Below are 15824 nucleotides of genomic sequence, written 5' to 3' on the forward strand. Positions count from 1 at the left end.
CCTTGTCCCAGTCATTCACTTGCATTAAAAAAAAAAGTCCCACCAGCACATAAATACTGTTTTTGTTACACCTCAGCTATCAGGGGGATCATTTCCACTGTGCCACAGCTGCTGCATTAAGATGTTTATGTAGTCTGTTCTCAGTCTTAGTGTTGCATGGTAGATGCCCAGAGCTAGAGTGTTTTCTCCAGAGTACTCACCTTCACTTTCTAATCTCCTGGTACCAGAAAGTGTGATGTTGAAAGAGCTTGTGCTGCTCCATTTTTTATAAAGGAGAGTCTCAGAAGCACTACTCTGAGATGAAGTCAGCAGAGAAAGAGGAGCCGGAAGACGAACGACCAAAAAAAAGCAGTAAGGGATGAACAGCTCACTCTTCCTAACATGGATACAGTAAAATATAAGCAATCGTTTGCGATGTTAGATAATTGAAATAAAATCTCCGACACAAAATGATCTGCCTATGTTTCTTCTAGATTATATGTGAATTAGTTCACCAACAATCGAATAATGTGAGGAAGAAGGCTCCAAAAGATGCAGTTACACATTACTGATATTGTCATTTTGACAATTTTCGGCTGCTTTCTATTTGAGAGGAGAGTCAACACACCCCCATACTTCAGCACAATGGAACAGTCTACCTTCCATCAATTAATCATCAGCTCTTTCATCTTTAATTAAACTCACTATCTTTAAAGCACACCATGACTGCTACACACACACTCTCAAAAAGTACAGCGCTCACCTCCTAACAGCAAATCTTGATTGTTGAATACATACACACACGCACACACACGCGCACACACACACACACACACACACACACACACACACACACACACACACACACACACACACACACACACACACACACACACACACACAGATACATGCATAACGCCCACAAAAGAGCACAGAGTGAAAAACTGGGCTGCAGCCCGAGCTGTTAACTGCTGACAACAAGGAAAACCAGAGTTATATCCGCTCTGATTCCCTCACACTCATCAGTCCCACTCGGCAAGAGGAAGGAGACAAGCAGATGAGATCCCTGTCTATATTATTCGCACGCACGCACGCACGCACGCACGCACGCACACACACACTCACACACACACACACACACACACGCACACACTGGTCTTGAGTTTAAAGGCAAACACTGTTTTCCATCATATGTTTTCTCTATTGTTTTTTTATGCGATGGGCAAATTATGTTTGCTGTAAAACATTTTGCTGTAGTTCCGTCTGTGGGAAACCCATCTAGAGACAGCAGGCATTTCTTTTTCACATGACTTATTCCATCTTTATCCTCTTTATTTCCTGTTTTACATCATACACTGTATTCTTCAACCTTTTGTTTGGGATGCATTTTTAATTCCTCCTAGCTATTTAGTTGGACCTGATAAGTCTAAAAACTAAGCATCAAGTATTTTCTTAATGTATGGCCTCATATGGGTCAATGGGTTTATTTATTATTTTTTTATTATTTTATTTTTGCCTCCTGGATCATGTATTTCAGGCATATCCAACTGGGAGGAGACCCGGGGGAAGGCCCAGGACACACTAAAGAGATTATGTCTCCAAGCTGGCTTGGGAACTTCTCAATGTCTTCCCAGCGTCATTGGGATGTAAAATAAAATCTTCTGAAGTCAAAAGAAGAGCTGTCGGTGGCTCGGGGGACAGAGGTCACGGCTTCAATTGCTGCACCCATCACTCTGACCCAGCTACCTAGTGGGAAGTGGATGGGTGGGAAATTGTATTTTACATCTTATTATTGGTGCTGCGGAGATTTTGAGATGTACATTAGTTTGATTTGTGCAGATTTCATGCTGCCTGTGAAAATCTGTGCAAACTTTTAAAGCTTTTCATCTTTATTGTCTGTCTCTTAAATCATTGTTTCAGTGTGTCTCTCAAATGCACGCTGAAACAAAAATCCCTTTTTTTGAGTATCCTGTTTTAAAATGTCTACCTGCACATTTGAGGTTACACTATTATTACAGAATAATTCAAAAGCAATAATGATGTGTGAACTTCAAGGTAGAACATTATGTTCATTGCAGCTGGATGGCCATGAGGTGCACAATAACTGTCATCCAGGCTTATTTACATATTAAAATTCAAGGAAATATTGTTAAGGACCCATGTTCCCCACAGGTGTTTCATTTATTCTGCTTTATGAGCCCTCTACTTAGATTAACAATGACTGGAGCAAAGCTGGGAATTGAAGGAGCTCTAAAAGCCTTGTTAGGAAACCTCTGTAACACCAATGTGATTGCCAGAAGTATAAAGATATTTTTATGCTTATATCTGCTTATTCTGTCCCATGACAGGCTGATGACCTGTCCAGGGTGTACCCTGCCTCTCACACTATGGCAGCAGGTAACCTCACAGGCAGCACAGAAGAGAAAATGAAGAGGTGTGAAACAAAAAGGAAAAATGGGTCATTTATAAGCTATAGAAATCAAAACAGACCACATTTATCCTACATAATGTTCAAATCTCAGCTAAGCTGTGAAACATCACTCAGCATTACAGTCAGTAACAGGCCTCTCTCATCAGTGCTTCCTTTATGCTTTCCTGATGCTTTTCCATTTTAATGCTTCTTTCCACTTTGATCTGTTTACTTCACAGTTCTTCTGCCTCCTTCTTCTCCTCATCACTTAAACTTCCTTCAGCTCACTGGTTTAAGCACAAATGTAGGATGACTTCAATGCTGCTAGGATTCACTAACTCTTGAGAAATACTTAAGCATTTTCCCATATCATATTTATATTACTTGAGCTTAAACTTGGAAAACATATGGTGCGATCACTGGTGTTGAACCTCCAGCTACAATCTATTCCTGATCAAACCCCAGAATGTGACTAAACAAACACTGAAAGCTGTATTGTGTTCTGTCCCTCTCTCTAATGTGGGTTTGCTGGAAATATCCATATCTCCTTTGCACACTGGCAATCCCACATTTAGGCCAAGAAGACGTCCTGTTCTGTCACTCTGTTGGCGTGCCAGTGGAAGCTGCTGTTGTTTGTCAAGTTGCAGAAGAACGTTTTATGGCCTTCCAGGCTTTGTTGTGTGATGTTCTTCCAGGTTGCTCTTTCCTTCCACACAGACTGAGTGAAAGCGAGGTTGTTGTTCTTGCAAACTTGTTTGACTCTTGAAGAAAATAAGCATGACTGACATCTTCATGTAGAGCAGCACTGACTGCAGAAGCCCCTTAACATCAAGCTGCGGCTCATTTATGCACGCTGAATGATTAGAGGGAGAGAAAAATATATATATACAGAAAAGGACGCTGAATCAAAAATTTGAGTGACTGAATGTTAATATGGATGCAAAGATTAATGCAATGTGTCTTTAACAGCTGGAGTCTCAGTTTAAATTCTTAGTCTTCCTGTTATCTGTTAGGTTAGACGAGTTATTCCGTTCACAGGACCCGTGTCAACATTGTGAGGTGCTGGCAGTTCTGGGTGGTTGGTTAGGGTCTTTCTGTGTGGAGTTTACTGGTGATTCTGTTATTGGCTGTGAGTGTGGATATGAACACAATTGATTGTGGACCGGCAACTGCAAGGTGTGCCCTGCTTCTTCCCCAGTGTCAGCTCCAACACCCTCACAGCCCTGGTTGGATAAAAGATTAAGAAAATAGCTGAATAGAATTTTGGCTGGTATAAACACACACACACACACACACACACACACACACACACACACACACACACACACACACACACACACACACACACACACACACACACACACACACACAAGTTGAAGTGTAGAAGGTCTCCATCTAGTGGGAAGTACCTGTGCATGGACACAGTTAATGGCAATTCTTAATTCTACTTCCCTTAAAAAAAAAAAAATCATAATCTTCTGCCGTGTTTTAAACAGAGTCATGCACTTGATTTTCATTGTAATGGGTGCTGTTAAAATCTGATGAAACTCAATCTTGTAAGATCAGAAGATCAAGATTACCATGGTAAAGATGCTTAGCGCAGCTAAAAAAAAGACAGTTTAAGGATGGGGTGATACACTGCTTATTGTGTTATATTGCCCTCAAGCGGACTATCAAGAAATTGCAGAATGCTGTTCAACCAGCTATGCTGTATCTAAACAGCGAACAAACTGTTTATTAAGTATAATGCTTGCGGAAAAAAAAAAAAAAGGGAATACAAAATCATCACAGTATAACACAAAGTCAGTTAAATTTCAAGGATATCTGTTTGTCCAGTTAGGAAGCAAAACCACTGTGAATCCATTTCAACTGCTTTTGTGCAGAAGAAAGTGACAAGAGGTGCACTGGAGCAGCAACAGCAAGACAACCACCAAATAGGGATGATTCAGCAGGTGCTGGTCACAGACCATTGAGCTCTCCTTATCCTTTCCTCGCTGATTTTTCTTTAGTTTTGCTTTTTGTTAAAGGAGCAAAAGTTGTGATTTGAAAATGCAAACCAGTTTTAATGTTTAAGCAGCAATGTTGATTTCAAACCCACAGTATACCTCTGTATTCTACTTGTGCTTCATTTTTATACCTGTTTCATATTTTTATATACGGCTCCCTTTTCTCACCTCTGGACAGGTGTTGTAAATTAGCTGCTGTGCATGCGGTGCTTGTGCATAACTGCATGTTGCAGTGCCAGTGTTATTATGCCCCTGTCAAATAAATCGAATGAAATCAAATCAATTCCACTGAGAACTCGGTGACTTAAAAGACATAAAGCTCCTCTATTTGAGTCAGATGGCTTTTATCCTGCAGATGTTATGTAATTTAAAATAAGCTTGCACTGCCATAGTGTGGATTTCTGTGTGTGTATAGTGTCCCCCTCCCTCCTTTACTGACCTCTCCATGCCACACTAGTCTAGGGATTAACTCTCAGATTATAATGTCAGGTCTTCAACATGTATCAGCTGAGCTGACTTTCTGTATATAGCTGAGCTGTATCACAGATGTTATAGAAGAGAGCCATGTCAACCCATGAGAACCCTGAATTGAAATCTCTTTGCACAACGCTTTTTAAAAACTTCTTCTGGAGCAAAGTCAGCAAACCTTCAAAGTGTTTTTTTTTTTTTTTTAAATCAAATTTAATCAGGAGGAACTGTGGTACTGCATGAGGAAGTCAGGAGTGGCAAAATGTGTGAGGGTGGTGCAAGACATGAATGAGGACAGAGACACAGCGGTGAAGTGTGCAGTAGGAGTGACAGACGGGTTCAAGGTGAGGGTGAGATTACACCAGGGATCTACTCTGGTGATAGGTTTTGAAAGTTTCCAATAAATAATAAATATTTGCATGATAGACTATAGTATCTTCTTGTTCTTTCAGCTTCTCCGTTCAGGAGTCACCACAGTGGATCACCTGCCTCCATCTCACCCTATCCCCAGCATCCTCCTCTGTCACACCAAACCTCTGCATGTCCTCCTTCACTACATCCATGAACCTCCTCTCTGGTCTTCTTCTTTTCCTCCTGCCTGGCAGCTCCAAATTCAACATCCTTTGTCCAATATATCCACTATCCCTCCTCTGCACATGTCCAAACCATCTCAGCCTCACCTCTCTAACTCTGTCTCCAAACTGCTCAGCCTGAGCTGTCCCTCTGATGTACTCATTTCTAATCCTGTCCATTCTGGTTACTCCCAGTGAAGATCTTAACATCTTCAGCTCTGCATCCTCTTTTTGTCAGTGCCACCATCTCCAAACCATACATCATAGCAGGTCTCACTATCATCTTGTAAACCTTTCATTTCACTCTTGCTGCTATCCTTCTGTCACAAATAACCCCTGTCACTCATCTCCACCCACTCCACCCTGCCTGCACTTTGTTCTTCACCTCTCTTGTGCTCTGTCCCTTGCTTTGGATCGTTGACCCCCAGGTATTTAAATTCATCCACCTTCACTACCTTTGCTCCTTGCAGCTTCACTGATACACCTGCCTCCCTCTCATTCACACACACTGTCTTGCTTCTACTGGCTTTCTCTCCAGAGCATACCTCCACCTCTCCAGGCTCTCTTTCACCTGCTTCCTACTCTCACTACAGATGACAATATTGTCTGCAAACATCATAGTCCATAGTACAGAGACTCTTTCTTGTTCTTGAAAATCGGTACCAGCACACTTCTTCATTCCTCAGGCATCCTCTCACTCTCCAAGACCTTGTTAAACTATCTGGTTAAAAAGTCCACTGCCCTCTCTCCTGTATATCTCCATACCTCCACAGGTATGTCATCTGGACCAACCGTCTTTCCACTCCACTCTTCATCCTCTTCATAACTGTCCTCCATCTGTCCTCTCTCTCCTTTTGCTGTTTTCAGTAATAATACACGTTCATTTCAACATTCATCTTCAGTAAAGATTTAATCATTCACTCTTCTTTGTCTTTAACAAAGTTGGCTACCTTCACTCTTTATCTAGTCCACAGAAATCGCACTTATAATAAAGAGCCACAGTGAAATAAAAGTTTTACTAGTCAGTTTCTATGAAAAATCCTTCCTCATTATCGACAATGATTCCAAACTGCCCACGCTTGTCCATCGTCTCTATTATCTTCTTCTCTATATAAAGAAGAAATGACACGTGCTCTGACGTCAGCACGTACTCAGAGCGTGGCAGCGTGGTCTCGCCTGTCCTTCACATCCGTCCACATCTTTCTAGGTTCGACTCCCAAGCGCAGCAACGATGGCTCTGCTCAAGTCCAACAAGATAATCTACTGCCTGGGGACTATCTCCCCGTCCCTGGGAGTCCTGTCCGCCCGCAGCAGGTAAACGGCAGGAACGTGGACGTCTTGCTTGTAATGTAGCACCTGGGTATTTGCACGAACTGATGGCGTCCTATTACATTTTACAGCTAGCTCACGAGCAAACAGACGGCATCTGAAGGTTAACGTTACCTTTATGGTGGAACTTGGTTGTTAACCTCTGCGGTTAGTGCAGTCTCACTAGTCGGTCAGCTAACCTCAGACGGGGGTCAAAGGCCTGCTGTCGTGTGGGGTTAGCATCTGCTCCCAGGTAGCGGCTAAGATGTGGATTAGCGGTGTCCACGTTTATGACTTGATAACCTGAAAGGTCAGCAACCTCTGTTTAAGACTCTCTGACTGGTCAGGTTAGGGGTAATCAATTTTGAGTTGCTGTTAGTGAGGTTAGTGCTACTGATGAAAGTCACCCTGGGGTGTCAGGAAACCGAAGCGGGGAAGAAACAGACTCCCCGCCGGGTTTGTTACATTATCGGAAGTAACTTAAGGTTGCGACAATGAAACATTAAGTTTACTCTCATAAACTTATTTTTCTTGTATAATAAAATCAATTTCTGAGGGTTTTATACGATCACGATAGTTTCCGTTGCACAATTTGTGCTAAGCGACTTGTCGTAGTTGAAGAAGTCGTGCGAGCTGATTGGCTGTCGCTTCCCACGTTTAAGCGCTGATTGGCTAATTTCCAGGTGGAACCTGAGACACTGGTGTGTCCTTTCGGGGCGTGCTTGGAGGGCAAACCGCTGTTACGCCTTTAATCGATTAAAACGTTTAAAACAGATCCTTCGTAAATATAGATACTGATAACTTATTTGTGACCGTGATGTCCACTTAATTTAGAACATTCATTCTCGGCAGTAATTGTAGGTTTCGTTTTATTCGTGATGTGTTTCAGCCTCTGCTCAGACGTTATTGTGTAATTTTAGACTGCTGATCACAGATTAAACCCGTCAGTAAATGTTTATATAAACGCTGAAGTTCATCTATTCACATGTGTGCGTTCAAAATAGATCTACTTGGGTCCAAATAACACTTAGTGTTCCTGCAGATAGATGGATAGCTTTTATTGTCATTGTACTAGAGTACAACGAAATTGAGTAGCAATCCTTAAGGTGCCTAAAGCCAATTAAAAACATTCAGTAAGATGGAGATTATTGCACAGCACCCCAAGTAGCTTTAAAAAATAAATAAAATTTAAAAATTCATGTTGGTGTGTTTGCAGTGTTCTGTTGCAGTCAACAGTAGTATGTTAGTGTTAAATAAACCTGCACAATAAAATACTTGTTTGCACTGGTGGTGTTCACTCATTAACACATTTTGTACATGTGCAATGAAAATAAGGAAATCTAATCTTTGCAAATGTGTGTGCATGTATATAGAATTTCTCTGGATGTATGGAGGGATAGCAGGTACATCTATAATGCAATGCCTCCACAAAATAATCTGATAATGCACTGGAAATCATGTTCACTAATTTTTATCTATTGCTGATATTTCCTTTTTTTTTTTTTTTTTTTTTTTTTTGCACTTCCAAGCACATGCTTTATTTTTACTTCATGAATTCTAACTTTTATTTGCATGCAGTCATTGCATTAAATTGCAGTGTAATAAATCGGCATCATCTGTGTTTTAATATCTGGGGATTGGAGACACTTGCCCTTTGCAAAGTGTTCTGTCCTAAATTTAGACTCAAAGTTCAGAAAGCAGAAGAAACCTGAGACAATGACATGTTGGCAAAGGCAGGAGGCAGCAAAAGTCACAACACGAAACAGCCTTCATTTATCAAATGTGAAAGAATAGTAAATAAACATATAAAACTCCACTGAGTGTTTATGGTGGGAACTGCTGAGTAATTGTGGCATTTTTAAAGCCAGATTAACTTTCACACTTGTTGTTGGACTCTGGACCTGCTGAATGGATTATGTTTGTTTCATGAAACTTGTGCCCACCAAGTATGTGTGATTCATGTGTCTCTACATCAGTGCGGTATCCTTAGGTGACATGAGGAGTTAAGGTTGCATTAGGAGATGCAGCATTCTGCAAGAACACAACTAATACAAAGCAGTATTACATTTTGTCACCTTTATAAAGATGAATAAGTGTTTCTCTCCATGAACAGGATAGCTGTGTTTAAGTGTGCCATGCATGTGGATGAACTCTGTTGGCTCTTCAGTGTTTACAGTCCTATCATAACGGCTCATTTGTTTTGGTGCAGCTCCTGGTGGGGTGGAGTGCAGATGGGTCCCCCTGATCCCATTCTGGGGGTGACTGAAGCCTTCAAGAGGGACACAAACCCCAAGAAGATGAACCTGGGAGTGGGAGCGTACAGGGATGATCAGGGAAAACCTTTTGTCCTCAGCTGTGTTCGCAAGGTATAGCTATCTCCCAGTTTTATGTCAGACACATACACAAAGTCCTCACCCCCCTAATTCAGAGCTCACCTTTTCATAATGCATTCAGTAAGAACGACAGGACTAGAGGGAGTTGCTGTCTTAAATTACGGCACATAATAGAGGGCTTAAAAGCTTGCTACTGGTTAGGATGTTTCTCATTGGTGCATTCTTGCTTTGTCATCCTGAGGTCAGAATAATTAATAATTGGAACTTTTACATTGTCACCATGAGAATGTATTTGTGTGCAGATGCCAACTAAATCACAGCTATCTTGCATATAAAGAAAGCCAGCTGATGGAAAGGAAGATGTTTTACACCTTTTTGTTTTCCTTGCTTGCTTCTAGGCAGAGGCTATTATTGCAGCTAAACAGCTGGATAAGGAGTACCTTCCCATTGGTGGTCTGGGGGAATTTAACAAAGCCTGTGCTCAGCTGGCGCTTGGTGATGCAAGTGAGGTTTTGAAAAGTGGCAGAGTAAGTTTAAGTGATCATTAATCCAACCTAAATAAAGGCCAAATGATGTTTGACAGTTTTAAGTCCAAATCAGTGCAGCAGTCTCTTCTTCCAACAGAGCATCACTGTCCAGACCATCTCAGGAACTGGATCCCTGCGTGTTGGAGCCAACTTTTTGGTAAGGTCCTCTTGTACCTGGCACAGAATGTTTAAAATGCAGTTTGTTTTTTGTGTGTGTGTGTGTGTGTGTAATGCCATAGATTTCTCACCAACTTCTTCTGTCACAGGCTCGATTCCATGCAGGGCCACGTGATGTGTACCTGCCCAAACCCTCCTGGGGGAACCACACACCCATCTTCAGAGATGCTGGCATGCAGCTCAAAGCTTACCGTTACTATGACCCCTCTACCTGTGGCTTTGACTTCAAAGGAGCTCTGGAGGACATCTCTGTAAGACATGAGCGACAAAAAAAAGATGTGCAAAAAGAAAATTAAACATTTTCAAATGTTATTTTTCCAATGATAAACCTTTTCAGGTTGTTTGAAATGACAACCTAAGTTCCAGTGTTTTCCTTTAATCTTTTGAAATACTGTGCAAAGCATTAACTGAGACAGAAAATGTGGGAGAATGGGGCTGAAGGTTACTGAAGGTATTTTCACTTCAGCCTTAACCAACCAATGTATTTACGTAAGGGCCACCAGGAAGAACTTTGGTCTTGCCCCACTTTCTGTTTACACACCAGATATCAGGGAAGTTTACACTGTGCTCAGTGTGATGAACTATTTGCACATCAATGTATGTGACTGTAATGAAGAATTCCCTAATTAATGCTCATCCTCATATGTAGTGGTGAGGAAACTTCATTTTGATAATATGTAGTGCACGAGCAGTCTAGGAGTGGTGTGTCGCAGTGAAAACGTCGGGTCTGTAGTTATGTGTGGTTTTGTAGGTTGACAAACTGAAATCCTTGTTTCACAGAAAATCCCAGAGCAGAGTGTGATTCTGCTGCATGCATGTGCTCACAACCCTACTGGTGTGGACCCCAGGTCCGAGCAGTGGAAGGAGATTGCTGACCTCGTGAAGGTGATGAAACATTATCAGTACGGTTTCTGTAAAGTGATAAATGATTCTGATAAAATGAGGGTTTTGCTTTTATCTCATGAGGTCTTTGACAGTTCAAAAACCACAGTTGATAAGCTCTGCATAATTAATTGCTCTCTTTTACACCCCACCCCCCACCACCACCTTTATAGAAAAGGAACCTGCTCGTGTTCTTCGACATGGCCTATCAGGGCTTTGCAAGTGGAGACATTGATCGTGATGCCTGGGCTGTCCGCCACTTCATTGAACAGGGCCACAACATCCTGCTGTCCCAGTCCTTTGCCAAGAACATGGGACTCTATGGTCAGTCAGTACTAAGTGCAAGCTCTTCTTAAAGAAACATGAGTAGAGTAGTGTACTGAATTGAAATGTTTTTAACACAACCCACTGAGAAAACACTGATACTCAAACACATTTGTTGAGATGGTTTGACAGCTGCAGAAGTCTTTAAGTTTGCATGTTTGTCCCATTTGTACAGCAACACTCAGGGCTTTCAAATTGTTTTGGAGTAGCAGGGGGGCATGCCAAAGTAGCAGGCGCCTTATGACCAAGACCGAAGCCATGACGGCAGCAGACGATATGAATAGTCACATGGCAGTCGTGAACCAATCAAATGGCTCAGATTGAAAGAACATAAATATTATAACGTGCGTCCACATGGCGCTGGAAACGGAGACGGTGGACGGCGCAAAAAATTTTTTTTAGGAAAATTTAAAAAGACGGCGCAGAGTGGTGGGGTAGGCGGAAAATGCCCCTGCCGCTGGCATAATTTGAAAGCCCTGACACTTGGAAGATAGATGGATCACTTTATTAATCCCAGAGGAACATTGACATATTGCAGTAGCTCGAGGTACAGCAAGGCAACACTGTGCAACACCACTGATTTAAAAACACACACAAAATATAAAAAGGTAAAAACAGCCAGTAAGATTAGATTAATGTCAGTGCAATGTAAAATTCAGTAAGAATATGTATACATGCTTTATATGTATAAATGCTGAGTGCAATAGACAATAATAGTGGTATTAATATGATAGTGGATATTACTGGACAAGTATTATTATGCAGTACACAATAAAGACCCGACACAGAAGAGTTGTACAGTGTTCGCAGTTGGTCCAAATGATCTTCTGTACTTTTCCTTACTGCAGCGGAGCTGAATGAGTCTGTTGCTAAACGTGCTCTGCTGTCTGACCAGTAGATTATAGATTGGGTGTGAAGTGTTGTCCAGGATAGTCATAAGTTTAAGTGTCCTCCTTTCCACCGTCACCTTGAAACTGTCCAGAGAGCAGCAGATGACTGAGCCAGCCTTACTAATCAGGTGTTCTTTAATTTCTGTTGGTTTGTGGTCACTTGCAGACATCCTGTAGGTGCATTACTGCCACCTTCTGGTTGCAGTGCCACATTAGAAACTAACAGGAGGTGGTAGAGTATAAATTAAGTCACAGAGGCTATTTTATTATTTCCACAGCTATTTGAATGATGATAAAATTGTGGCCATCCTTACTAGTTCATTTTATTCCTTAATCTATTTTATTTCCAGAAAAATTCTTTAAGAAATGGGTGTTTGGTGAAAAGAGTAGTTTATCAACAAAGATCTTGTGTTAAACCTTGAGATCAAATTAATTATATTTTTGAAAATTTTTTCACTTTCCTTGAATTGAAATTTTACTAAAAATCTTGTTTTCACATTTTACATACTGATGGGATGCCTGTGGTTTTTTTTAATTTTTTTTTTTTTGGGCTAATGATGCTATAACTTCAGTTTCAAATTCCATTGTTCTTACTGCAGCTGTATTGAGTCAACACTTAAATTGTTTTGAGTGTTAAGCCTCGACACAATGGGGCCCTCCTCATAACTAAACTTGATTTTAAGAGGTTAAATCTGTCAGTAAGTAATATTGCGTGACTGAGTATGCTTGTTGTTGACAGGTGAACGTGTTGGAGGCTTCACCATAGTGTGCAAAGATGCAGAGGAGGCGAAGAGGGTGGAGTCACAACTTAAGATCCTTATCAGGCCCATTTACTCCAACCCGCCAATGAATGGCGCCAGAATTGCAGCAACTATTCTCAACACACCAGAACTGCGCTCACTGTGGTACGAGCTTTTAGATATATATGCATGTGCACAGAAACTGCATTTGTGCTGCATTCCTTTTACCTCAGAAGTGGGATGTTGAAGCTGGGAGTGACATAACACCCATAGTTCAGTTCAATTGAATTTTATTTATATAGTGCCAAATCACAACAAGCAGTCACCTACACTACAGAGAAAACCCAACAACCCCTCTATGAGCAAGCACTTGGCGACAGTGGGAAGGAAAAAATTTCTGATTTCAAATGGAATGCAGCATCGAGCTAATGCAGTTTGGATACTTTTGGAAACCTCAAATCTTCACTGCACCTAAAAGGCTGTGACATTCCAATATGCATGTTTTTTTGATTGCTCATCTCCAGGCTGGAGGAGGTCCATGGTATGGCTAACCGCATCATTAAGATGAGAGAGCAGCTGGTGGCCGGTTTGAAAAAGCAGGGCTCCTCCCACAACTGGCAGCACGTCATCGACCAGATTGGGATGTTCTGCTTCACAGGACTCAAGCCAGAACAGGTACTGAGACCCCGAGATGGTCAATAACAGAACAGATAAATGGGTTCCTCATTAAACTTTTTATAAATGTTGTATGACAGATCTCTCAAATCGAATCAAAAGATAGTTTAGCTTTTAGGAAAGACGGTTACTTTGTGGCAGGGAACTTGGATGAGAAGGCTCCGTCTCACACTCACATGCAAAGGTACTTTTTGTAATTACTGAAGAATTTAACCAAATCAAATGTGGTGCCACCTGCTGTGGTGAGTCCTGATGAATAAGGGAGCAGCCAAAGTTGTGTTCTTATAAAAGCTGGGTGCTAGAATTGCATTACTTGAATTAATGTTATTTGATATTGTCCTGAGTCTTGACCCTGCGGATGATTGTTAAAAGCTCTGTGCCTTGTTCCACCTCTCAGCTGCATATTGCTTTTGTTTCGCTGCAGGTCGAGCGCCTGACAAACGAGTTTTCAGTGTACATGACCAAGGATGGGAGAATTTCCATGGCAGGTGTGACCTCTGGAAACGTGGGCTACCTGGCAGAGGCGATCCATGCGGTCTCCAAGTAGCGTGGATCCTGCTGGGAGAGTGGCAAAATCGGAAGGAGCAGAATTGAAGAGGAGCTTCAAGCGTCATTTATTCGCAGTCTCCTTTATTCCACCTTTTAGAAAAAAGCTTTTTTTTTTTCTTTTTTTCCCTAATTGGATTTCATCATGTGTTCCACTGAACCGTTGCTCTTGTTACAGGGTTTATTTTCTAGTTACATTTTTCACGTCTTCTACATTTCACTAAAAAGGTTTCCCCTGCCAAATTGAGCCACTACCACCCCCCCGACTGCGTTGACTGATCTTTAATTATTTATTATCAGAAATGAACTGTTGGCTGTGCGTTAGTGTCCTCCCACATGTGTGCTCTGTATCTGCTGTGGGCCCACAGACGTAAAAACATCAAGGAAAAGAAACATCTGGGAGATGCTGGACAGAGATGAGATCTTAGTTTGTGAAAGCTTGTAGTTAATTTGAGGTTTTCCCTCTTTAATGTGGCGTTATAGCACTTTATAAGCTGTGAGGCACTGTCTGAGTCTCAAGACATCACTGGCACTTCATTAGCCTTTACTGTATTAATGGGCATCGGCCAATCATGTGATCGGGTTACTTCATGGAACTGACTTCATCTGACCTAACCAGTGATTCAGCAGTTTACTCTCTTTATCTGTTCTTGGTAGAGTGTGAGTCTTTGATTTCTGTTTCAGTGATTGCAGGGCAGCAGTCGCTCAGTTGGTTCTTCTTTAAGCCCTGATACAAGCAAGCACACAATCTAGAGAGTTAAATATAGGGAAGTGATAAATGTACTATGTGGATTCCACTGTAAAGAATTCTTATTCTTTATACACGTTCTTCCCCCCCCCAAATGAAGACTCTGGACTTGATCGTAAATTGTGTGGGGTAGTTGCTTCAGGGGAAAACGGTTCATGATGCACACGCTGCTCAGTCAGATGCCATGTTTCACTGAATTAATCTGTTAGTCGAGACTGACACAGATGGCATTTCAAAATGTTGGGTTTGCCCCAGTCTGCTCATACTTCTGAAACTTCTGGCACTTTGCCTCCATGTTTTTGCATTCTCTCTTGTGGTGCATCGGTCTTGTACATCATTGAACAAACAATAAATCATAGAGTAATGTTCTGTTCTAGTGTGGGTTTTTTCTTCTTTCCCTGCATTAAATCATTTAATTTTAGCCCTTTCCTTCCCATTTACCCACCTGAGTGTATCTGCAATTTTGTATGCCTTAAAGTTCCTGAAACAGTTAGCATTGCACTTTAAAAAAAAAAAAAAAATATTAAATGAGACTATTCCAATAATATATACAAATGGTTAGAAGTGCTGTCTCCCAGTTTGAGTTCAGTGTTGCTAATCTAACATTCTTTGGGGTTCCTCAGAGCTCAGTTCTTGGAACATCATTTATCCATATAAAAATAAATTGTCTATTTCACACATCCTTCCTCCTGTTTATAGATAACAGACCTGTACATTGCGTAACAAATGTATTAGACCACTTATCAAAAACAAGACACATAATTAGTTTAAAACTAAAAATTATAGTTATTTATAAGGCAAATACCAAATTGAATTATTGTGTTTATACCCAAATTTGAGCCAGCACACTGGACTTCAGTCAGAAATTAATCAAGCATAACATTCAACCACTAAAACACATTTTTCTGTTCAGGAAGACAAGTAAATAATTTGGTATCTTAAAAAGTAATGTGCTGTGCTAGCTTCTCATTCTTTTTTGTAAAACAGTAAATTTTAAAAATTCATATAGCAATAATTATATACATTAAAAATATTTTGATTAAAGAACTTGTGCATACTGGTGGATTAACCATTAAGGAAAAAAAAATATTTTAATTTAGGGCTGCTGTGGCACAACCCTGAGACTGAGTGGTGGTCTTATTACAATATTTATTTTTACATACACACTTAAATAAGTCCACGTGATTTTCTGCTTCTCCCTTATGTCTCTTCTTTGGCATTAAAAAAAAAGTCTGCACT

At 41.0% G+C, this 15824-nt stretch overlaps 1 protein-coding gene across 1 annotated transcript; it reads left to right on the forward strand.

Annotated features, from left to right (window-relative positions):
- The first annotated feature begins 6579 nt into the window (after positions 1–6579).
- On the forward strand, positions 6580–14959 carry LOC115774074 (aspartate aminotransferase, mitochondrial). Its single transcript, XM_030721132.1, has 10 exons — positions 6580–6749; positions 8953–9109; positions 9475–9603; positions 9701–9760; positions 9870–10031; positions 10561–10665; positions 10836–10986; positions 12616–12781; positions 13141–13291; positions 13716–14959. The coding sequence occupies exons 1-10, from the start codon at positions 6667–6669 to the stop codon at positions 13836–13838; spliced, it is 1287 nt and encodes a 428-aa protein (XP_030576992.1). The 5' UTR covers positions 6580–6666; the 3' UTR covers positions 13839–14959.
- The last annotated feature ends 865 nt before the right edge of the window (positions 14960–15824 follow it).

This window comes from Archocentrus centrarchus, chromosome 3, assembly GCF_007364275.1.
Source record: "Archocentrus centrarchus isolate MPI-CPG fArcCen1 chromosome 3, fArcCen1, whole genome shotgun sequence".
Classification (NCBI taxonomy): domain Eukaryota; kingdom Metazoa; phylum Chordata; class Actinopteri; order Cichliformes; family Cichlidae; genus Archocentrus; species Archocentrus centrarchus.

Excerpts from the sequence above, each read along its gene's own strand:
- LOC115774074 (XM_030721132.1), top strand. The coding sequence starts at position 6,667 with ATGGCTCTGCTCAAGTCCAACAAGATAATCTACTGCCTGGGGACTATC. Across the intron at positions 10,666-10,835 it reads AGATTGCTGACCTCGTGAAG|AAAAGGAACCTGCTCGTGTT; the intron begins GTGATGAAACAT and ends CCACCTTTATAG. Across the intron at positions 13,292-13,715 it reads CAGGACTCAAGCCAGAACAG|GTCGAGCGCCTGACAAACGA; the intron begins GTACTGAGACCC and ends GTTTCGCTGCAG.